Source organism: Falco biarmicus, chromosome W (genome assembly GCF_023638135.1).
Source record: "Falco biarmicus isolate bFalBia1 chromosome W, bFalBia1.pri, whole genome shotgun sequence".
Taxonomy (NCBI): domain Eukaryota; kingdom Metazoa; phylum Chordata; class Aves; order Falconiformes; family Falconidae; genus Falco; species Falco biarmicus.
The window spans coordinates 3941446-3966451 of NC_079310.1; the positions used below are offsets into that span (position 1 = coordinate 3941446).

Here is a 25006-nt window from a genome sequence, read left to right on the forward strand (position 1 = left end):
ACTAGCTGTTCAAAAACAAAAAGGGGAAATTGTAAAATTGTACGGAACAGAGACAGTGGGTTATTTTGACATTGATAATATGTCTCAGTTGCTTTTTTATTTGTTCTATTACTTATACCTTGTTTTTACTCGTTCGGTTTCAAAGGTTCTTTTGTGCAACAGGAAGGGGGAGATGCAGGAGCGGGCTGGAGACTAGGACCATGCGCGGCAATCAGTTAGCTGAGGGGAATGTGCTCGAGCTTGTCTAGACAACAATTAACATGATGAGACATGTTTACAGAGCACAGGGGAGTGGGAGAGGGATGGCGCCAAGGATGGCACCAAGGAAAGGTAACACCTTGCTGTTAATTGCTGGTAGTTAACCACCAATCAGGGATTGCCTAGTATGCAATGCTTAGCTTCAAGAACCAATCTGTTTAAAACGCGCAGCTTCTGAAAGTGTGTATAAAAACTCGCGCTTCTGTACAATAAATTGACATTTGCTTGCATCAAGCTGCGTCCCGTCTCTTCATTCGCTGCAAGAGCACTAAGGAAGACCGCAATGGAATTAGACGTGGCAATTAAGCTCTTAACTAGTATCCTCTTTAAGAGAGGTGAGAGCACTAAAGAAAAAGAAGTGGAGGCTTTAGTTTGCTGGGCATGAAAAAAGGATAAGTTTCCCGAGCCCATATTATTGATTAGTATTACGGAATGGAGAGAAGTAGGAAATTGCCTCTGGGATACTACAATCGAGTTAGGTAAGGAAGGAAAAGAAGCTAAAGCATTAGGAGCTACGTGGTGGTCTATAATTAACACTCTGGAAACTATGAAGGTGGAAAAGAAAGTGGCGGCGGCAGCTATAGAAGCATTGGGGAGAGATGTGGTAGAAAAGCCAATAGAGCAGAAGGGTGATTCACCTAAGCCTTCTCTCTTGGCTACATTTTTCGGAGTTGGGCATACTCGTCCTAGGAAGGGTATGTCAGCCTCTGCGTGTTCAACAGTACAGTAGTTCTTAGATAAGACAGCAGACAAACAGGAAGTTACTCCTCGGGGGTCTGTTGTAACTGAGCTGAAACTAGAAGAGCCTGTTGAGCCTCCCCAGGGAGAAGGAGCAGCGAGTCATGCTGCACCAATTGGGCAAAAGCACCGTTCCATGTTGTATCCTCCTCTTCCTGAAACATCATCGGACGAATTTGAGGAGGAAGGTGGGGAGAAACCTTGTGATAACAATACAGAGAAATCCTTACAGGAGGTAATAGATAAATTAAGAAAACTGGAAAAGCGAGTTGAAATGAACCTGCCTACTACTTCAATACCTGTAGTTCCTCCAGTTAGCCCAACTACCCCTCCGATGCTGAACTCGAGAAAAGATCCAATTCTACAGCGTTGGTCTGGTGTTGTTCGTGATGCTATTTTAGAGGGTGACTGGCAGGTGACCAGCTCGTTAGCTTGTCCAGTAGTGGTTAATAATCTTGGTGCACAATGGGAGCCACATGATTGGAAAATATTGCAATAGGTGAAGCAAACCGTCACTACTCATGGTCTGCGTTCAGAGGCTGCACGACAGATCATACAGTTTATTTTTACAGCAGACGTTCTTTCACCTGCTGATTGTGCTGGACTTGCTTCCCTATTATTGTCTCCTTCTCAATATCTAATGTTTGATAGGGAGTGGAAGAGACTAGCTGTAGAGGAAGCAAATAGATCCAAATATAGGAGATCCACTTTATGGTGTACAGGCAGATATGTTACCTGGGCAGGGACTTTACTATGCAGGTTCCTTTGCAGTATCCTATACAAATGCATCAACTTGCTCAAACTTTAGCACATCGAGCCCTTTTGTCTGTGCCAGACAAGAAGAAACCTGCTTCCTATACCACTGTTCGTCGGGGGACAATGGAGCCCTATGGACAATTTGTCTGCAGCATTTGTCTGCAGCATTAAAGGACAATTCTGATTTACCTTCGGATCTGCAGGAACATTTGTTCCACACCCTCGCTTTTGAAGGGGCTAACCCAAGAACAAGGGCGATCTTAGCAACACTACCCCAAGGAAGTCCCATAGATGAAATGTTGATTAGAGCTACTTGAGCCGAACAAAATAACCAAGCGGCTGCCTTTACTGCTGCGATGAGGGAGCAAGGGCATATAATTGCAGCAGCCTTAACAAATCATATAGGTGGACATCAAAAAGAGAGTGATGGTAAATCAGGATTTGGTATTTGTTATCAATGTGGTGAATCTGGACACATGAGGCATACTTGTTCAAAGACTGTTTGGTGTCACAAATGTAACTTAGATACACATGCTACTGCTGCTTGTAGATATAACAGGTCAGGAAACATGCAGCACAGCGCGATGGGTCTATGTGCGAAGACACAAGTACAGGCCCCAACAACGCAGATGAGAAATGTGGTTTCTTATACCAGCACATCCCAGCCACCCAGGGGAGTCTTGGGGTGGACATGGCAACCACAGTAGAAGTAACTTTGAATAATAAAGAAGTGACTTTAATTCCAACTGAAGTAAAAGGACCTTTGTGTAATGTGAATTCTCCAGTTGGAGGACTTTTATTGGGGAAATCTTCGACAGGAAGGCAAGGAGTAGATGTTTTACCTGGGTTAATTGATGCAGATTTTACTGGACACATACAAGTTATTGCCTATGCGTTACAACCACCTGTTACTATTCCAAAAGGAAGTAAAATTGCTCAAATTCTTCCCTATGACAGCCTTGTTGCGCATTGACAATCGTATGAGCAACTCAGACAACAAGGCCAGACATCTAAGTTAAGAGGAGAAGATGGTTTTGGATCTACCAGACATGAGGTGTGTTTCACATTAGATCTTAATCAAAGACCATATCAGAATATTCAATTGAAGAAAGGCAGTCAACAAATTAGTCTGGAACCTCTATTAGACTCCGGGGCAGATGTCACCATCATTAATCAACATATATGGACCCAGAATTGGGAACTGCAATCTCCAATCACCCAAGTGGTAGGAGTAGGAGGTGCAAAAGTCCCAAAACAGAGTAAAGACTTGATTACATTGCAGTTTGAAGACGGCCAAGCTATTGTAGTTCGGCCATATGTAATGCAACTCCCACACACATTATCAGGGTTGATTGGACGGGATGTTTTGTCACAATTGGGACTAGTTATGACAACTGATCAGCATTTTGCGCCACGGCCACCAATCGGCAGCCACCCATACTGAAGATTACATGGTTAACAGAAAAGCCAATTTGGGTAGACCAGTGGCCGATAACAGAAGAACGGCTGCACATTGCTGAGGAATTGGTGCAGGAACAACTGAAAATAGGTCACATTCAACCTTCTACAAGTCCTTGGAATACTCCTATTTTTGTGATACCAAAGAAAACTGGGAAATGGCGACTTTTACATGATTTACAGAAGGTTAATGATCAGATGTTAGTGATGTGACCGTTGCAACCTGGTCTTCCAACTCCTACGATGATTCCTCAGAATTGGCAAATTGTTGTGATAGACTTGAAAGATGGTTTCTTTACGATTCCTTTACATCCTGATGACATGCAAAGATTTGCATTCACTCTGCCATCAATAAACTGCGCTGCTCCAGTCAAACGGTATGAACGGGTTGTTTTACCACAAGGAATGAAGAACTCTCCTACGATGTGTCAGACTTTTGTAGATTGGGCACTTGTTCCAGTACGGCAGCGTTGGCCTCACATCCTGATCTAGCATTATATGTATGATATTTTATTGGCCGCTGAACAAGGGATTTCAGATGATCAAATGAAATGGCTTGTTGACCACCTTCTATCATGTGGTTTGGTTGTGGCGCCTGAGAAGGTTCAGCGTTCAGCCCCATGGAAATATCTAGGCTGGCTCATCTCGTATGCTCAAATCCGACCACAGAAGGTAACTCTTACTACACAAATAGCTAATCGGCATGATGCTCAAAGGCTTTTAGGAGATCTACAGTGGGTTTGTAATATAGTTGGCCTCACTAACGATGATTTGCAACCGTTCCGATCCTGGTTGCATGGCACCGAAGCCAACAGTCCTCAAACTTGTTCACCAGAACAGCGGGCTGCCCTAGAAGCTGTGTCCTGCAAGATTCAGACTGGCTGGTGTGGTCGCCGAATGGCAAATCATCCATTATCCTTTTTGGTTTGTAATGTTCCCACTTCACCTTTTGCCCTTATTTTACAATGGCAAAAGATAAAGGGGGAAAATACAGCGATCGTTTTGAGGGTGGTTGTTTTTGCCATTGCAACCCAGACATCGTATTTTAAGTTGTCCAGAAGCAGTGGCGGCCTTGGTGAGAAAAGGAAGAGACAGGATTGTTGAAATTGATGGGACTGAACCAGCAGATATCAGTATTCCAGTCAGTGGTGATGATTATGAGTGGCTCCTGAGACATTCAACAGCCATACAGGAAGCCTTGATGGGCTATACAGGTGTTGCACACAACAACCGGCCAAAAGGGCCTCTCTGGAAGATGTTAGAACATTACCAGTGGATTGCGGATCTGTTATGCTCAAAAAGACCAGCTGAAGGGCCAACGGTGTTTACAGATGCAGGATGAAAGATGAAGAAGGCTGCATGTGTTTGGCAATCCGATAATCAGTGGCAGAAACACGTGATCACCGGTGAACCAGGGGACAACCCTCAAACCTTAGAACTGAAAGCACTGTGTTGGGCATTGGGAAGCTGGAACAACACACCTGTACACATAGTATCAGATTCATTGTACATAGTTGGTGTAGTACAGCGCTGTTATACATCACCAAACAGCGTGAGGGAACCAAACAACTACAGTTCCTGGTTTGAATGTTTTGTATAAAAATACGGCTTCAGGCGTATGGGAAGGACCTAGTCCGGCGTTATTTATCGGTAGAGGTTATTTTTGTATCTCCACAGATAAAGGACCTATATGGGTCCCTAGCAAGTTTGTGCGACCTGTATGTCAAGACCAGAAGACGGAAGAGAAGACTCAGAGCGAGCAGACAGAATAAACTGTCTATGTTGTAAGGGATGTAAACCGCGGGTATTGTGCCAATGTATGCTATGTGGGGTAAAACGGTTCTGTAAGCCAAAGCTGAAATGTCAATGGTGTAAAGAGTGTATGTGTTTGATTAGTAACCGGGCATGAAGCAAGAGAAAGCATACGACTAGTGCAATGCCATGCTGATTGGAGACAGTATACATCATCAGAATCTGTGAAAGCACAGATTTGTGGGGTTGAATATTTAAAAAAAAAATATATATATATAATTTTGGAAATTGTAGGAGTAAACGTGTTTGAGCAGTGGACTTGGTTTACGGTCTTGATGAATTTTTTACCCATTGGCCAAAGTATTTTTGACATCTTGCCTAGGACAAACATATGGGTGACATGGGCAAATATCACGGGAGTAACAGACTTTTGTTTAAGTCTGCAACAGGCAGACAACCCCTTTAGAACTTGTTTAATTGGTATTCCCCTGCAAGAGAATGAAACAAATTTTGATGGTTTTTGGAATGTTAAAGCAGTGAATCTGACTTCCAATCAGAATGGTACATGTATGAGTCCAAATGGCAGCATCAAATGCTAAAAATATACGAAGGTTAGCGTGTTGGGGAGAGAAACAATTTAATCTTACATTGCAGATTTTAAGTTCATTATTGCTTGATGTAGATAGTGTTAGGCATGGTACGTTACAAAATAGAGCTGCAATAGATTTTTTGTTATTAGCACATGGACACGGTTGTGAGGATTTTGAAGGGAAGTGTATGAACCTTTCTGATCATTCCATATCGATGCACAAGAAGTTGTCATGACTGCAGGGAAACATGAAGCATATTCTTCCTGATGATAATCCCTTTGATGAATGGTTGAGAGGATTGGGGATAACAGGTTGGTTAAAGACGTTATTGATGGAAGGAATACGCTTTGTTATAATCATGTTGTAATGTTTTTAATTTTTGGCTGTTTATTTTCTTGTTTGAAGAAAGGTTTAACATCTATTGTGAAACAGACATGGGTTGTCCAAAAAGAAAAAGGGGGATATGTAGAGGAATTTTTAAAGGCCCGAGGACATATGTTACCATTGTCCGGGTTGGACAACCCAGGCCTGTTAGTTGAAACTGCAGAGCAACTTTAAATTGTCCTTGAACCAAGCAGTGAGAAAAAGAAAACAAGCTATGCACAAACAAGTAGCCAGGTGCAGAGCAAGTCCTGGGAACCGCGAAATCAACACACTCTGATCAGCACACTCTGATCAGGTGCCTGCAGCATGCTCACCGATCAGCGACACGGACACCCGCGTGACCAGAAACTTTTATCCAATCACCTGTGTGTAGAGTCACGTGAGCGGTTGATTTAAGTTATAAATATGACCTGTTTGTTTAATAAAGTGAGCACGGCATGTAGCCATATTGGTGTGATTGTCATGACTTGGCCGACTCTCCATGGGGGACCCTCTTCGGTTCAGTCTCAGGAAGAGAAGGCTCTGGGGAGACCTTATAGAGGCCTTCCAGTACCTAAAGGGGGCCTACAAGAAAGCTGGAGAGGGACTTTTTACAAGGGCCTGTAGTGATAAGGCAAGAGGTAATGCTTTTAAACTGAAAGAGGGTAGATTTTGATTAGATATTATGAAGAAGTTCTGTCTTGTGAGGGTGGTGAGACACTGAAACAGGTTGCCCAGAGCAGCTGTGGATGCCCCCTCCCTGGAAGTGTTCAAGGCCAGGTTGGATGGGGATTTGAGTACCCTGGTCTAATGAAAGGTGTCCCTGTCCATGGAGGGAGGTTAGAACTAGATGATCTTTAAGGTCCCTTCCAACCCAAACCATTCTATGATTCTATGATGCAGGCTGCTTCATGCCCTCCCAGACTCCTCTGCTCTATCCTGCTTCTTCAAGGAAATGTCTGCCTGGAAAATTTGTGAAAAGCCAGCAGAAACCTGGATTTGGGTAAAGCTGTCTCTCCCCAAACTGTACCAGCCCTGCTGGTATTGCTAATGATTGCCTGTTGGCTCTGCAAACCATCACATCTGTACTCACAGTGTGCTCAGTCACCCGTAACTGCTTCATGGGAAGGAGGACAAAAAACCACATGGGTGTGAGTATTTTTCTAGGTAAAATGATAAAATTAGAAGGGCCAAGTGAAATGAAAGCTAAACAACTTATTTCAAGTACTTGCAAATGTCATGTAAAGAGCATCATTGGAGCTCTGCTATTATACTGTCCTTTTACTGTCAGCAGTTAGTGATTTCTCTGCTGGAGAGCAGCCTTGTTTTGTTTCATTCTAGCTTCCCCATCTCCATGTCTCTGTCCTTCACCTTGTATTTCTGCTGTATTAGCTTTTCATTGATCATCAAACAGCAAATTCACCAGACACAAAATAACCAATGGCTGGAAATCATGGTCTTATGTTTCTTCATTTGTTCTTATATGTTCCATTTTCTTTATATTTGATGCGAGTGCCTGTTAACAACCCTTCCTCATTCTTCTGGTGCCCGAGAGTTGCCCAGAATTAGGTAGTTCTGTAGAGCTGACATTTGACGAGCGAGGGGAAGCACGCGGCCGACTCAATATGAGTGATAAAGCAAGCTTCAATTTATTACGGCGCGATTATGTCTTATATACAGTTCCAGTTAATTATGCCTACAAATCATCTGCTGATTGGCTAAGCTCTAAAGGATTACACTTTCATACGTCCTCCTATTTGCTGTTTCTGCGGATAGCTAACTACATATATTTTTTTTTCTCTCTTATCTATGTGAATTCCTCAAAGTTATTTACAAGGTCAGCATAACCTTATCTCTCTTCCCTTATTAGCAAGCCTGGTAATTTTCCATTTCTAGCAAGTCTGGTAATTTCTCGCTGCGGCCTAGCTTGGTTCACTCCAGACTTATGTCAAAAAGCTGTATCACACAGTCCTTCTATGGAACCGTGGCCGTTCTCTTTCGTCCATTCTGCAACAATTCCCCCTTTTTCTTTTTGGACAAGGAAAACTGGTCCAGTTACACGCTCAAATAATTTTCGAATACAAGAGAGAGCACAGCTTAAACATATAAATCCAATGATAACAATTATTACTATAAGCAACACACTTTGCAACAGTCTTTTTAACCAGCCTCCTATCCCAAGCCAATTTGTTAAGCTTTCAAGGCCAAAAAATCCAACATCTTGTTGAATTTTTTGAGAATGTTCCATCAATTGTTTGATTTCTTTATGTATGGAGCTTGAATTATCTTCAAGGTCCATACAACACATGCCTTCAAAATCTTCACAGCCATGTCCATGTGCTAATAGTAAAAAGTCAATGGCCATGTGGTTTTGCAAAACAGCATGTTGAACAATAGTTAAACTATCAGCTAGGTCTGATAAAACTCTGCTGGTGAGGTTGGCTTGTTTAACCACCCAGCAAGACAGCTTTTCTAAATTTTTGTGGGCCCGAGCAGCGGCGGCACCTGGGATAAATAACGAAGCAAAAAATACCTCCCATTTGTTCCAAAGTTGAACGTTATCATCACAGGTGTTACCAAGGATCTTGGAAGTGTCTCTTCTCCATCTCACTGGATTTGATTTGTTAGGATGAAAATGTGGTAAGGCTAAACTCAGACGACCGATGGTACATGGACCACCTACAGGCATTGAGGGTATTCCATTCCATGCTCTATTACCACAAATAAAAAACAAACCAGGGGGTAATTTCCTAGGATATAATACTCCAGGTGCAGGATTAGACAGATTTCGACTGATATGGTTACACCAAACACTCCAATTAAACTGATTCTTAATTGGATATACGGGAGTGATAGCAGTTGTACTACAAGGCATGTTAGAGGCTTCACCAGCACAAGGGTACCGGGAAGAATTCAAATATACACAATAAGAGGCATTTAGTGAATCGACTAGTTCGATTTCTTGAGGGCTAGGACCAATAGGGAGTTTGTCATCCCAGTTATCAAATTTTTCAAAAAAGCTGCTCATATTATTACCTCGAGCCAATATGGTAACTTTTGGCATCTGGTTAAGAGACTGGTTAAGGGCGATCCAATCTGAGTCATTTAACGGCACACCTACTAAACAAGTTAAAAAGGGTACGCTAGGGGTTGACAAACTTGCACAAAACGTGGCTGTGTTAATAGCTCTACCCATACATTTTCTCGCAAATCAAACAATGATTTAGGCACAAAAGCTACAACTACGACAACAAAATTAATTAACACAACAATTCTCAACATTATGCTTAAAATATAGCTAAAACAATATTAATAAATCAATCACGAGTTGACGTTGGTTACTGGAGCATCAGTCACTGCTGCTTTGGTCCATTTTGCTGGGATCCACTGCGGCCCTGTGGGGGTAAGTACACACATATAACCTCTTCCAGCATACTTTACTTCTGCTGGCCCTTTCCACAAACCAGTTGAAGGATCCCTGTACATAACAAACATTGGAACATCATCTTTACATGTTTTAAGATACCCATGTAACCATGCAGGTGATTCTTGCTGTTCTGCAAATATACATAGATGATTCAACACAAAAAGAACTTTAGCAAGTCTCTCTTGTACATCTGTAATCTTCTCAAACTTTTGTAAATATTGCTTTAATGTCTGATGTGTTCTTTCAATGATTGCTTGTCCCGTGGGAGAGTGAGAAATACCTGTAATATGTCGCACTCCCCATGCTTGACAAAAACGTCTCATTTTTTCACCGACATAAGCAGGGCCATTATCAGTCTTTATTGTCTGTGGCACTCCCATGACAGCAAAACAACTTGTTAAATGCCGTATTACATGGAGTGCTCGATCCCCTGTTTGTGCTGTAGCCCATACAAATTTACTATATGTATCAATTGTAACGTGTACATATTTTAATCTGCCAAATTCAGCAACGTGAGTGACATCCATTTGCCACAACTCTCTGGCTTTAAGTCCTCTGGGGTTCACCCCGATACCTAGTCCCGGTCCATGATGACTGCACGTAGGACAAGCTCGTACAATTCCTCTAGCTTCTTCCATTGTAATGTCAAATTGTCGATGCAGTCCCCGCGCGTTTTGGTGAAATGTGTTGTGTGATTCTCGTGCTTTAACAAACTCGCTTAGTGGAGCTGCTACAGACACGAGCTGGTCAGCGTGCGCATTCCCTTCCCCCAAACCTTCAGACCATTTATGACTTCTAATATGTATAACGCAGTAGGGTTGCGTGCGCTGCTGTATTGCTGATAACAGTTGCCTAAGGAGTTCAAACAGCCGTTGACTTTGCACTTCTTTAAGGCGAGCATCTTCAATTGGGCTTACGATTCCAGCAACATACATCGAGTCCGTTACAATGTTTAACCTCGCATGTATCCATTGGGTACATACCCATACAACAGCAGCTAGCTCTAAAGTTTGTAACGAATCTCCTGCTTTCGCAGGAAGGATTTGGTGGTGCCATTGATTGTTCTCGTGCCATGTTGCTGCTGCTTTTCTTGAGCGTTTCCCTGCATCCGTATAAACTGTGATAGCATCCGCTAAGGGTCGCTCACTTCGTTTCGGACGCTTTAACCAGTCATAATTACTAATCCATTTTAATATAGGTGCTTTTAAAGGCTCAACTTTAATCTCCAGAGCTTCACTTAATAAACTTAACTGTAAAGCTGATGAATTCTGCAACCACCACTCCAAGTCTTTTCTGCGTATTGGTAGATACATGACATTTGGCTCCATTCCGGTAATTTGTAAAATTCGCGTTCTTCCTTTTCGAATGATTTCTGCCAAATTTTGCGTTTTTTCTTGGATGGTAGTCTTTGGTTGCATTTTGGTAAAGATCCACTCTAATACTCTCACAGTCTCCCCCTTTTTCTTTTTGCACTGTGTAAGTGCACCAATAAAGTGTGAGGGACCGTTTAACACAGTGAGGTCTACAGGAAGATCAGGGTCAATTCGATCTACTGCACGCTCTACAACCCGCTCACTGAGTTGTTGAATCATAACTTGTTGATCCTTAGAAACAATAACAGGATTAGATGGATCTGTTCCTTTTAATAAAGGTCGTAACACGTCTAGTTCATCATTGGTGATGCCTGCTACTGGGCGTAGCCATTGGAGGTCACCCAATAACTTTTGAGCATCATTGAGGGTATGCAGATCTTTACAAATGGTTAATTTTTGTGGACTCACTTGTGACTGAGTAATATTCCAGCCAAGATATTTCCATGCGGGTGAACGCTGGACCTTTTCAGTTGCTATGACAAGATTTTGCGTCTCTAACTGTCGTTGTAAAAAGGTCTCCTGTTGTTCAGTGAAAGGCTGTTTTTGAGCAAATAGAATATCATCCATATAATGGTAAATAATAACATGAGGCCATGCTTTTCGAATAGGTTGGAGAGCAGCATCAACAAATAGCTGACACAGGGTAGGGCTATTTTTCATGCCTTGTGGTAACACAGTCCATTCAAATCGCTGGTCAGGTCCCTCTCTGTTAACCGATGGCAATGTAAATGCAAATCGTTGAGTGTCATTGGGGTGTAGCTGAATTGTAAAAAAGCAGTCTTTTAAGTCAATTATTAATAAATGCCATTCGGTGGGCAACATAGCAGGATTAGGAAGACCCGGTTGTAAGGCTCCCATTGCTTGCATTTGTTGATTCACTGCTCGTAGATCATGTAAAAGCCGATATTTTCCTGATTTTTTCTGGATTACAAATATCGGTGTATTCCAAGGACTGGTTGACGGTTTAAGATGACCTTGTGTTAACGGGTCTTGAACTAGCAAATGTGCTTGTTGCAGACTTTCCTTTTTCAACGGCCACTGTCCGATCCAAACAGGCTCTTCTGTTAGCCATTTCAAAGGAATCGGGAAAGTCCAATTGGCAGTGACCGTTCCTAAAAAGGTGAATTTGTAGTAAGTAGTACTCCTAATTGATTCAACACATCTCTTCCGATGAGTGCATTCACTCCACTAGGTAAGGGCATAACAGTAACATGTAGTATCGCTGTTTTTCCATCTATGATGATTTGTATTCTTTGTTGACTGCGCTGAACAGGCACTATTCCCCCTACTCCTTCAACTCCTCCAGGGACGTGTTGCAGTGGCCAATAAGAAGGCCACTGACCACGTGCGATGATTGTGATATCGGCACCAGTGTCCAAAAGTGCAGTCATGTGTTTTTTATCAGTCCCATGTACAAGAATAATTTGGGCGAGTGGTCGTCGGTTCATAGGTACAGTCAACATCGCTAAGCCTCCTGTGGATCCAAAACCATCTGTCCCGCGATCGTGATTGGAGACTGCAGACATTTGGTGAGTTAAGTGTTGGAGTGGTATTAATTGAGCAATGCGACTACCTTTAGGAATATATATAGGTGGAAAACTTGTTTGAACAATTATAAAAATTTCTCCTTTATAGTCACAATCAATAAGTCCTGGTAAAACAAAGAGTCCCTTGAGGCCACTGGAAGAACGACCCAGCAGTAAAGCTCCATGAGGTTGTCCGTTTATCATTATAGGTCCTTTGATTCCTGTGGCAACTTTCTGTGGACGATTATCAAGTAGAGTAATGTCTATTGCTGTTGCCAGATCCAATCCGAGGCTCCCTCGGGTTGCTGGTCGTAAATTTGTGGCTGGTTGAAGGCGGGAGGTGTTGGTTGTTGGTTGGGGAGCTGGCTGGGGACAGTCACCGGCATGCAGGTTGCTGGAGCCGCTATTGGGGTCGGCGCGCCGTGACTCCTGGCGCTCCGCTTCCCGTTTCCCGAACACCGGCAAGCTGCGGTATTATGATTATTTATTTGACAGTTTTGGCACCATACTTGGCGTTCTCGACACTGCCGGTGCGTATGACCCGAACGTCCACAACGAAAACATATATAGTCCCTTCGATGGTGTATTCTGTCTCGACGTTCATCCGGAGGTTTCAGTGGAGCGAGGGCTGCAAATGCTTGCTGCTGAGCCTTAACTAAATTGTCCCCTACCGCTTTAAGCGCTTCAACTAACAGAGCTTGGGCTCCTACAGGAACTCTGCTCATTCGCTCTAACATGGTTTCAATAGAGGCATCCAGAGGAAGAGTAACTAAAATGCCTTTTGTATAAGAGTTACAATTTTCCAGCACACATTGTCTTAACAAAGGTCCTTTCATAAAGTCAGCCATATCTGCACGATTAATAGCATCTGTAACCCTATCTACAAAAGAGGCAAAAGATTCATCCCTTCCTTGTTTGACTGACATATATGAGGGTGTAGCCGGTGTAGTTTTGACTTTTTGTAAGGCTTCTCGTGCTAGCCTCATAGACTCTAATAAAACATCTGGGCCAGATTGCATCTGCATTTCTACAGAAGCAAAGGGCCCGGTCCCCATCAATTGTTCTACTGTTAAACCCGCTAAACGATCATTCGGTGCGCGAGGCATATGTACAGACAGTTCACAAAGTTTCTGCCAATGGGCTTGCCATAACAACTGTTGTGATTGTTTCAAAATGAGTCTCATTATATTTTTAATGTCTTCTGGACAAAGCATTCCGCTACTCCAAATATAGTTTAACATTTGCCTTGCAGGTTCGCCATGTAAACCTGACTCATTAACTGTACTCCGTAACTGATTTAATATTTTCCAGTCTAAAGTATGATGTTCTCCTGTCATTACTCCTGCATTATCAACAGTGTAAATTACTGGATAGGCTTGATGATTAATTTGAGCTACGACATCAAAGTCTTTTTGTTCCATCGCTTCTCGGACTATTTTGTCCCAACCAACTCGAATTAGTCGTGGCTGCGGGTGAAGGCAAGGCGGTTTAAAAGTTTTATTAGCTGAATCAGTTTTTAACTTCCCATCGTCTGCCCCCTCATTTTTGTCACTTGTCTCCTCCTCAGTTTCACTTTCTTGTGATTCTCCCTGCACCTCCTCTTGAGGTGGTGCCGAGGGACAAGCTTTTTCTTCCGGAGGAGGAGGGGGAGGAGGATGGTCTGAGGGTCGGCGAACAACAGGAACAGGGATTCCCGAGGCAGGGGGGGTAAAATAATCACCTCCTGCCGTAAGACGCCCAGCAGCCGGGTCAGACCGTTCGAGTCGGCTGGAAGCAGCTGCTGCCATTTGTTTTTCAACTTTATATCTTTTTAAACAATTAATAACTTCTCTCCAAGGTTTCATTAATTTCTTAGCAGCTTTATCATCATCAATTACTGAATCCCATAAACAATCCCCATAATTACGCCATTCTTCTACTTCAAACATATGCTCAGGATCTGCAAAATATCCTTTTGCTCTACCTAATGCAATTAACCCGGCCAGATCTTTTAAAGGGCCTACTCCCCGCTTTTCTAAAAAGCATTGTAAAAGAGCGAGTGCTACCTCTTTTTCCATAGCGCGCTTTAAACAGTTCTTTTCCTTGATTAAGATGCAGCCTTTTCCCTGGGTAGTCACTCACAGACGGCGAACCTTTCCTTGATTAACGTTGGTTCAAGCACGGATCGGGCACAATGCCAGCATCAGTCGATCTTTGCTCCCTGGTCGCTGCTACCAGTGCTTCTCCGTCCTCGCTGTCCGGTGAAGAACAGGGATTGGGGGTCCCTGTTCGGGCGCCACTTTGACGAGCGAGGGGAAGCACGCGGCCGACTCAATATGAGTGATAAAGCAAGCTTCGATTTATTACGGCGCGATTATGTCTTATATACAGTTCCAGTTAATTATGCCTACAAATCATCTGCTGATTGGCTAAGCTCTAAAGGATTACACTTTCATACATCCTCCTATTTGCGGTTTCTGCGGATAGCTAACTACATATATTTTTTTTTCTCTCTTATCTATGTGAATTCCTCAAAGTTATTTACAAGGTCAGCATAACCTTATCTCTCTTCCCTTATTAGCAAGCCTGGTAATTTTCCATTTCTAGCAAGTCTGGTAATTTCTCGCTGCGGCCTAGCTTGGTTCACTCCAGACTTATGTCAAAAAGCTGTATCACACAGTCCTTCTATGGAACCGTGGCCGTTCTCTTTCGTCCATTCTGCAACAGACATTGATTTTTCATCAAGCTGTATTGCCTTCCTGGAAGTTCAATGCACATACTGGAATGCTGCAGGCAGCATAGGCAGTCCTGGGCATGGAGAACCTTTTCATAGCCAGCACCGGAAACTGCCAAGTGCTGAGGACAAACTATGCCTATCGTCTCTGGTGGAACCATGCCCCCAATAAGCAGTGGCCTTGAGGCTTGGGGAGACATGCAGGAATACAGGTCTCATCTAATTCCAGTGAAAAATACTTGACTACCATAGTGGAGAGTCTGAGATGACTCAGAAGGAGTCTTAGCTTTTCATACCCTGAGAATTGCCCAGGTGCATAGTTCCCAGGTTTCACACAAAAGTTAGCACAGCTCAGTCAGTGGAGGGTTGTGATCTTGGGATTCATGCTTATTTGGGTATAGCATCAGCCAATATGGGGCAGGTTTTCAAGAAAAATGCTATTTATGTATCGAGGCTAGGTTATGGTTCCTTCTCTCATCTTTTCTTTACTGTGCTGGTTTATGTGTTTGATCGCAGCTTCTATGGGAACTACCTAAATTTGTGAAATTACAGATTTTTGTTAAAATGTTGGACCCTAAAAAGTAACATCTTCAGAAGTGCCTAAATCAGTCACATTTCTAGAAAGAACCTAGGTACTTAGAGTTTGGGGCCCGGGCCTTCAAAGAAACTTCTGGGGGCTAAAACCAAAAGAGCTGGAAGCCTGGGAAAGAGCTCCTAGGAATGGAGTTCACAAACTCCACCTGCTACACCAGTGTCGTGGTTTAACCCTGGCTGGCAACTAAGTACCTGTCCTAGTTTCAGCTGGGATGGAGTTAACTTTCTTCTTAGTAGCTATTACAGTACTGTGTTTTGGCTGTGATGTGAGAACAATGTTGATAGGACACTGATGTTTTTAGTTCTTGCTGGGTGATGTTTATACTAAGTCAAGGACTTTTCAGTTTCTTGGGCCCTGCCAGCAAGAAGGCTGGAGGGGCACAGGAAATTGGGAGGGGACACAGCCAGGACAGCTGACCCAAGCTAGCCAAAGAGGTATTCCATGCCATATGACGTCATGCTGAGTATATAAACTGGGGGAAAAAAGAAGGGAGGGACAAATGGCATTATGGCGTTTGTCATCCTGAGTAACTGTTACGTGTGATGGAGCCCTTCTTTCCTGGGGATGGCCGGACACCTGCCTGCCCATTGGAAGTGGGGAATGAATTCTTTCCTTTGCTTTGCTTGCATGCGCAGCTTTTGCTTTACCTATTAAATTATTCTTATCTCAACCCTTGAGTTTTACATTCCTTTCTGATCCTACTTCCCATCCCTCTGGGTGGGGGGCAGTGAGCAAGCGGCTGGGTGGGGCTTGGTTGCCGGCTGGGGTTTAAGCCACAACAGTACCACATAGCCACTCAGTCACTCCCTCCCACAGTGGGATGGGGGAGACAATTGGAAGAGTAAAAGTGAGAAAACTCCTGGGTTGAGATAAAGACAGTTTAATAGGTAAAGCAAAAGCTGTGCATGCAAGCAAAACAAAGCAAAGAATTCATTCACTACTTCCCATGGGCAGGCAGGTGTTCGGCCTTCTCCAGGAAAGCAGGGCTCCATCATGCATAACGGTTACTTGGGAAGACAAATGCCATAACACCAAATGTCCCTCCCTTCCTTCTTCTTCCCCCAGTTTATATACTCGGCATGATGTTATATGGTATGGAATATCCCTTTGGCTAGTTCGGGTCAGCTGTCCTGGCTGTTTCCCCTCCCAATTTCCTGTGCCCCTCCAGCCTTCTTGCTGGCAAGGCCTAAGAAACTGAGAAGTCCTTGACAGTATAAACATTATCTATCAACAACTAAAACCAAATGTGTGTTATGAACATTATTTTCACACCAAATCTAAAACACGTCACTGTACCAGCTACTAAGAAAATTAACTCTATCCCAGCTGAAAGCAGGACAGCCAGGAGGAAGCACTGAGCAGAAAATGGGCACTGAAAACTTCATTCCCCCATTCTGTTGAACCTGATGGTTGGTGTGCTGGATCTTATAGACCAGTATTACTTCAGGAGATTGGCACACAAACAGCTCCTTTGGATGATGGTGGAAGTAGCACTTGTTCATAATACTTGTAAGGGTCAGAAAGCTTCGAACCCTGAAGTGACTCATGCGCATCTCCACCATCTTCTAGGAGCTTGTCCTAACACCCCAGGGCTGGGTAGACTTCCCATTACTCCTGCTAGCCCTTGCTTTTTGGCCACCAGGGACTCAGGATTCATAGCATCCAAGAAGGAGCTGAACTATTGATTCATGCTTAAGAAATTTGGCTGGGGACGCAGGCATGGATGTTCCTACTGCACTTACATTGCTTTGGGAATGTTCACTCCAAGCCACTAAATAAGTGAAAGAAGGAGTTAAATAGGAAATCTTGTATTGTTCGGACCCACACATTGCAATAGCTATCAGTAAGAGTATAGAAATAGTCATAGGGAGACATATTGGAGAAAAAAGACAATTAGCAAAAGTCCAGATTCATTGACCAAATGAGTAATCTGAGTTGGAGAAGAGCGTTAGTGCTTGTACCAAGCATTCAATAGAAAGCAGAGAGCACCAGTCCATTTAAAAGGCTCAGACAGGCCTTAACTGTCTTGACAGAAACTGAAACCTGTAACCTTGTTTCTGAGTCAGGTGCCTTTTGTGAATTATACAGGCTCTTAAAGTATTGGCAGCTTGTCTCAGTGCTATGTATTTGTAGTCGGTGCTGGAGCTTCTGGTGTAGATGGGTGCAAGTTGTTTTATATTTAGAGTTGTAAATATCTGCCTCCATTAAACCCTGCTTTATCCCTCTGTGTCTGAATAGAAAAATTCACATGGCCTGCAAAAATACCAGCCTTTTATTCTGGAGACAAAAATAACCAATGCATTTACAAGTTCCAGTCCTGAGAAATTACTCTGATTTAAGGTTTTGACTTCGATCCTGTATCAGTCTCTTTGTTGCTCATGCCAGAGAGAGTTATTAGACTGATCCTTTTCCTGCCAAGTTCAATGAGCATTTATTCACCTCTGCCATTGGCAGGAGCAGGGCTGGGCATGGTTTGTATGAGTATGTACTCTTCTCTGCAAGTTCCTCAGCCACACTCATCACCACAGTCTCTAGGCATCTCTGCTGCTTATTTGTCCCTCAAAAAAGGTGGCCTTGGACATGTGTCCCCCTGCTTTTACCTGTGTGGAAAGGACAGAGGTGGCCCATCTTGCACTTACACACACTGGTAGGCACACCACTTTCCAAAGACAAGTGGGAAAAGGCACTTTTCTCTCCAAGGGGTATAAAATCTGCAAGAGAAAAAAAATATATCAGCACATTCCACACACTACAAGGGAAGCAGAAGCAAAACAAATTCATTATTCAGGTTCCCCGGCCAGCAGTTTGGTAACCCCCTATTATTCAGGCATGGCACAAAAATAGTTCCCAACATTTTCTCACACGCTGGAGAATGTTTTTAACCAGGCCCTTTCCTGCTTTACTGGGCCCATGCTCAGCTTTTCCCTACAAGCCTTGCCTGTCATTGCAGGATGAGATTGGGGTAGTTAGCTCAACTTTTGTGGCTAATTGCTAACTCAACCCAATTGATTTCCCACAAGAAACAAGGAAGGACTGAATCAGAAAACTGAATATCAGTTTATATGATAACCCATCATACATGGGTTCCTATCCCTACTGGAGGCAGGGACGTATTAATACAGCACAACACTGCATACCTGCCGAAGGCTTAGCTTTTGGACCTGAATTCTAGTTGTGATCCTGTGGTGAGAAGTTGTTAAGAGAAATAGTCTCTCCTAAATGAGAAGCTAATTTAAATCCCCTCTTGCACTGAATACACAAAGAAAGCTCAATGTACTGTCCAAGTTTTAAGGTACATTTCATCAGTGAGTAGAACATGCTCTGAAAATTTAAGCAAACAATATCATATTTTAAAATATGTCTGCAAAATATTTCATTTTTTTTTAATAAAGAAAGCAAACTCCCAAGAATCAATGAGAGATAAAAGAGAAGGACACATGGGGGACATCACAGGTTGCCAGGAAAAGAAGCAGGGAGGCAGCAACATTTTCTGCTGTGGGGTGTGTTAGTCTGTTGAATTGCCATTCAGGGAAATGGTGGTAACTCAGGCCCGGTGTCAATCTAGGCTGGACTAACACTAAATGGCGGTGCTGCTTTGATGGAGGCACTCTTCTATCCCTACTGGGCCCCTCAGTAGGAGTAGAAAAAGTAAAAGGATAAATTCCCTTGCCCAGCATAAAGCACAGTCTTAGAGTTCATGCAGCAACCAGGTGCAGATAGAGGCAAGGTTTCTCCCTTGCTCTGCCCCAGCTGGTTCTCATCCAGAAGCTCCATGATCATCTTAGTATGGTGTTGTCAACAAGCTGCTGTGAGTCAGGGTATGTTAGCTTTAGCCCCTGGTGACCTTGGAGGCAATGGGACACAGCTCATCTGGCCTTTGCAGTATCCTGCTTGGGAGATGGAGAGCTCATGTCCTTTGCTATTAATTCTGCTATGCCTTTTGCTGCTATCAAATCTGGGTTTCTGCAGCTGTATGTTGGCCAGCCAGGCTGTTGCCCTAATTTTGCTTTTCCCCTTTGTATCCCATATGCAGAGAAGCAGAGGGAGTTGGCTCAGAAGGGCTCCCTGAAGAATGGCAACATGGGAAGCCCAGTTAATCAGCAGCCCAAGAAGAACAACATGATGGCACGAACAAGGTAAAGGACTAGAAAAGCACTCGGCTGTGCTCTAAGCTGCAATTCCTAATGACCTTAGGATGGGCAAGGATGATGTTCATTGCTATTCACCTACTGCCAAACATGCTGCAAGAGCAGTGATGGCTCTTCCTGGAGCTGGCAGACCCAGATGGTCTATGCTGTGTTACATCCTGTCCCCTGGGGAGATACGGGGACAGCTGGGCTCAGGACTGGTGACAGTGCAGCCTGAAGGAGGCAGAGGCAGCCCAGCCTAGTCAAAATCAGGGGTTTGATATGGCTGCCTTTCATGTTCTAGGTAGTCTCGCATAGCACATAATCCTGCCAGCAGGAGAGTGTATGATGCTGCTTCATGTAATGCAAACTGATTTAGAGCTTAGTTCTGCCTTGACTGCTTTTATCCCAGTAGTTCCCCTGTTCCTTTTTGATTATGACCCTTTCCCCATACTGATTGACTTAACAAAGGCTTATGAATAAATAACCCATCTCTGTGTGATTTGCTATACACCTCTGCACTTTGAACAGCATGGTCATACTTTGCTGGAGCTGCTTTGGCACATCTCTGTGTGACAGTATCAGACAGTGCTACAAACCACTGTAAAAAAAAAAATGTTCTTGGCTGAATACTTTCTTTTAGAGTATTTCTATTTTTTCCATGTAAGCTTCAGTACACCAGTGTATCACTTACCTGCATTCAGGAGGAAGGAACCCCCCTGAGTCCACAGGATTGTATACTTTACATGCTACTAGAAAGGTGGCAGTTTTTAGTGGTGGACCTCACTTAGAATGACAGCAGAATCTGCATGAATGCTGGGTGTTTATTGATGAATGAGAAAGTTGCATGGATTAACATATATTAAGTAGAACAGGTGTAGGTCAGAGCCTCTCTGCATGCAACACATCTGACAGATGAGCTTTCTTATTCACATTAATTTCCCCAAACCCACAATAGTCATAAATCATGCCAGGACTTTGTCAAGTTTTATTTGTAAGCCCCTGTGATGTTGTTGGAATATACTGCATTGCTCACTGCTCTGTGGTTGTTGAGACCATATAAAGGAGCCAGGCCCTTAGTGGCAGCAAGAAATTCAGCAGATGCTCTCAGCTGGTTTTTCCATGTTTCTCCTTGTCTTCCAAATACAAACTAGAAAAACTTGGTTTCTTTTGGCAATGGGCTGCACCCTAGCTTCCCAAGAGGAATGGTAGCAGATTTGCTGCTTTAGAAATGTAGAAACACTGAAGTTAGTGGGGGGAGATAGAGAAGATGGGATAAGTACAGGTGCCTACCTGTAAAATTAGTGACTTCTGCTTGGAGAGGCTGCTGTTTCCAAGCTGCCGATGGAAAGAAGAGCGATTTGGGTGGGGAAGGGTAGAACAGTGACACCCATCAACAAAAGCTTTTGAACAGCCAGCTCAGTTTTATTCCATTTGTGGACAGCTGAGCACTGTTCAGAGGACATGTGGATGCCTCCACAGCCAAGCAAAGCCTGCTGCAAGTAGACTTGCTTTTCTTAGTTACTTTTCACACAGCTTTTAGAATCAACCCTTGAGATCTGCAAAACAGAGATTTGCAGCCATTGCTTTAATAGCAGATGTAGCCAAGCTCCTTTGTTCCCATATGGCTGGGAGGTGTTTGGCACAGGATCTCACTAGCCCGTGTCTCTTCGTCTCCCAGCTCCCTTGGCTTTCTGGGAACCAAGTAGCACCACAAAAGCACAGCCCTCAGAATGCTTTGGTCTGTCTTGCCACAGATAGGGCAACCCTGGGAAGGCAGAAATGCCACAAGCTTGTTCAAGCAGCTTCTCTTCATAAGATAATGGCTGCAGTACAATGGGAGATACTTCTGTGACATGCACTGCAAAACATCCAGGTTATGATAGCTCTTTAAGTCTGAACTGTTGATTTCCTCTGGTCTCTGCAGATGAGAATAAGCTAAAGCCATTTCCACTTTTTTAACAGTTCTGCTCTTCTCCTCATCAAATATGTTTTCCTTCATTCAGGCAAACCACATTGCCTCTCCTAGTCTCTACTCCACCTCCTCCTTCTTCCACAAGGCTTCTGTTCTGTATTATCTGTATGAATTTCTGACATCCAGCCTCTAGTACCAGGTTGCCTTTACTATTCAGTCTTCTGGGGCAAGTGCACAGCTAGCCTTAGAGGTGAAAGGATCTGAATCCATAACATGCTCAGTCTCCCTAAGAGCAAATAAAATGTGAACAAGGTTGGGGTGATGCTGGCATACTCACTATGAGCACAGGCAGAGCCTACACCACCATCCACACCACTTCCACACAGCCAGATATTGTAGCCCAATCTGAGGATAACCTAAACTCAGATTTTGTCATATTTCATGTTAAGTGAGCAAAAACACTGAGATGAGAAGCTCATACTAGGACACTTGCAGATGAAAGCAGCTATGACTACAATCTGGCTTTGTTCCAAGGACAGTGGGAAGCAAAAATAAGGACAATCAGGATGCAAGGGAAAGATTTAGATCAGGGGCAAAGACATTATCACAGTTTTTGTCTGTTGCAGAAAAATTGAAATTCTGTGTTATTAAGAAAAAAGACATTTCTCAAGAAAAAGATGTAGTGATTTTTTTAAAATCGATTAAATAGCACCACAAAGGGCTCTTCTCCTAGATCCCCTGATAGTGCTTTGTTCACTCATGATATAGTAACAACCATCAGCGAGTATATATGGAGCACTGACTTGAAAACGAGAGCAAGCATGGAAGTCAGTATTTATGATATGTGTGTGAGCAAGCTGCTGCTGCCAGATCACAGCTTCAGTTTTAGTTCCAGACATCCTGATTCTTGACTTCCTTCCTACATGCTTTAGGAGCATCATCTCAGTGCTATGGGAAGAGGTATTGAATTTTGCAAGTGGATCCCATTTTCTCCAGTTCCCTAGTGCTGCAGGTTGGAAATTCTGCATCAGTTTTTAAATTAATGTCTTTAATCTTGTGTTTCAATGAACACAATAAGAAAATACAACTAGTCATGAGCCTATACATCTGCTTTGTGATAACATTTGATATATTTTACTGTCCCTGCACCTGCAGGCCTTTGTACTGCTAAAATTGTAAGGGTTTCCTGAAATTTTCTGAGCAGAAGCAGAAGAACGTTGCAGGTGGTTAGAGTGCAGTTGGAGCATGGATGAGATGGATTATCGTCTTTCACAGAATCACAGAATGGTCAGGGTTGGAAGGGACCTCTGGAGTTCATCTAATGCAACCCCCTGCTAAAGCAGGTTCACCTAGAGCAGGTTGCACAGAATCATGTTCAGGCGGGTTTGGAATGTGTCCAGAGAAGGAGACTCCATGACCTCTCTGGGCAGCCTGTTCCAGTGGTCTGTCACCCTCAAGGTAAAGAAGTTCTTCCTCATATTCAGATGGAACTTTCTGTGGTACACTTTGTGCCTGTTGACCCTTGTCCTGTCACTGGGCACCACTGAAAAGCATCTGGCCCCATCCTCTTGACACTAGCCCTTAAGATATTTCTATGCATTGATAAGATCCCCTCTCAGACTTTTCTTCTCAAGGCTAAACAGGCCCAGCTCTCTCAGCCTTTCCTCATAAGGGAGATGCTTCAGTCCCCTAATCCTCTTTGTAGCCCTCCACTGGACCCCCTCCAGTAGTTCCCTGTCTCTCTTGAAGTGGGGAGCCCAGAACTGGACACAGCGCTCCAGATGTGGCCTCACCAGGGCAGAATAGAGGGAGAGGATAACCTCCTTTGTCCTACTGGCCATGCCTCTCCTAATGCACCCCAGGATTCCATTGGCCTTCATGGCCACAAGGGCACACTGCTGGCTCATGGTCAATTTGCTGTCTTTAGATTTATATTTTCTAAACTCTTAGTGAAGCATCATTCTTCATCATTGTGTGTTGTTAAAGACCAGTTCTTCATTTGGGAGAAAACCTGAGGTAACCCATTGAATGAGGAGATTTTCATCACTCTTACTGTTCCCACCTGCTGAATGTAGAATCTTCTTCCATTTGCTTGGTTTGGTTGATCTTATTTTAAATATGAGCCAAAGTCTTTGTGCAGTTTTGTGAATGAAAGAACTCTGTTGTGAACTGGATACCATTGAATTAATGTATTTTCCTTATCCTGGAATCTCTGAAGCCTGTATTCCATTGCACAAACTCTCTCAGGCGATTAAAGGTGCAAAGTCATTGTCAGCCTTTGTAATACTTCTGATGAAGTGAAAGTCGTTATAAAATAATGGGATTTTTAAAGTGCTAGTCTGACCGGGCTCTTACGCTGCACCTACCAGCTCATATTTCTCATATTACTAAATTTAGGAGTGAGACATCAAAAGTGCTGTGTTGTGGGGGCTGGGTAGGTACTCATGCAGAAAGACCAAATATCTTATATAGTAGGAATAGTAGGAGCACCAAGCCTCTGCCTTCCCCTAGCCTCCTTCTCCCATTTACTTATTGCTAGTGTTATGTACTCATTGCTAGGGAAAAAAAAGCAACACAAAAATGAGCAATCTTATGGAACAAGCAGTGCTAGCTGAACAGGGTCACCAGAATGAAATGTGGAGTGTCCCAACTGTTTTTTTCTTCCAGGGAGGAGTGTGTACCCAAGGCATGTCCAGTGTTCATCCCTGTGAAACTGCTCTGGACAACCCAGAGACACAGCCCACTTCCTCTGAATTGCACCCATTTAAATGTCTTCACCAATAAGGGAGGACTTACAAGGAAGCGAAATGAGGAAAGCCTGTCATATGGCTTTGCTCTAGATTATGTGTGATGCTGAGCTTTACTGTGCGGTTAATGGACAACATTTAATTATTTCAGGCTCGTCGTTCCCAATAAGGGCTATTCATCATTAGATCAGAGTCCAGATGAAAAACCACTGGTAGCCCTGGATACGGACAGGTATGCAGTGTTAATAAGATGATACATATTATGATGCGAGCAAGTTTTCATGCCAGAGTGCAACACTGAAGCTAATTCCTCTGAAACTGCTCTTGCAGGCCACTAGCACTCTTCCTTGCTGTGCCCTTTGGCATATGCCATAATGAGTCTGTGTGTGTAAACAAGTAGGAAGAGACATGCTTAAAGAGCACTTTGATGGAAAGGTCTGAGGGTCACAGATGAAAGTTGCTCTCCAGACTCCCTTGATGTAACTTCTCTGTGCTTTAAGTACAGCTTCACAGCACAAGAAAGATAGGGCTAACCAGGGAATACAGGTCTCTAACTGTTGTTTCCTTTTTTGCTGTATCTTGTCCTTCCCTGCAGTGATGATGACTTTGACATGTCCAGATATTCCTCCTCGGGATACTCATCAGCTGAGGTGAGTTATACTCTTTCC

At 43.4% G+C, this 25006-nt stretch overlaps 2 protein-coding genes across 5 annotated transcripts in view; both read left to right on the plus strand.

The window, feature by feature from the left end:
• Positions 1-25006, plus strand: part of LOC130142145 (uncharacterized) — a 438873-nt gene that overhangs the window by 333405 nt on the left and 80462 nt on the right. The gene's annotated exons all lie outside the window — the stretch shown is intronic.
• LOC130142150 (protein FAM219A) overlaps positions 1-25006 on the plus strand; it is a 93181-nt gene that overhangs the window by 59022 nt on the left and 9153 nt on the right. For 3 of the 4 annotated variants that reach the window (XM_056323633.1, XM_056323632.1, XM_056323631.1), the window contains exons 2-4: positions 19583-19685; positions 24490-24570; positions 24934-24988. In XM_056323633.1, the coding sequence (XP_056179608.1) occupies positions 19583-19685; positions 24490-24570; positions 24934-24988 (239 nt within the window). Of the gene's footprint in view, positions 1-6945; positions 7067-19582; positions 19686-24489; positions 24571-24933; positions 24989-25006 lie in introns of those variants that run through there. The other variant, XM_056323634.1, reaches the window with a different exon arrangement.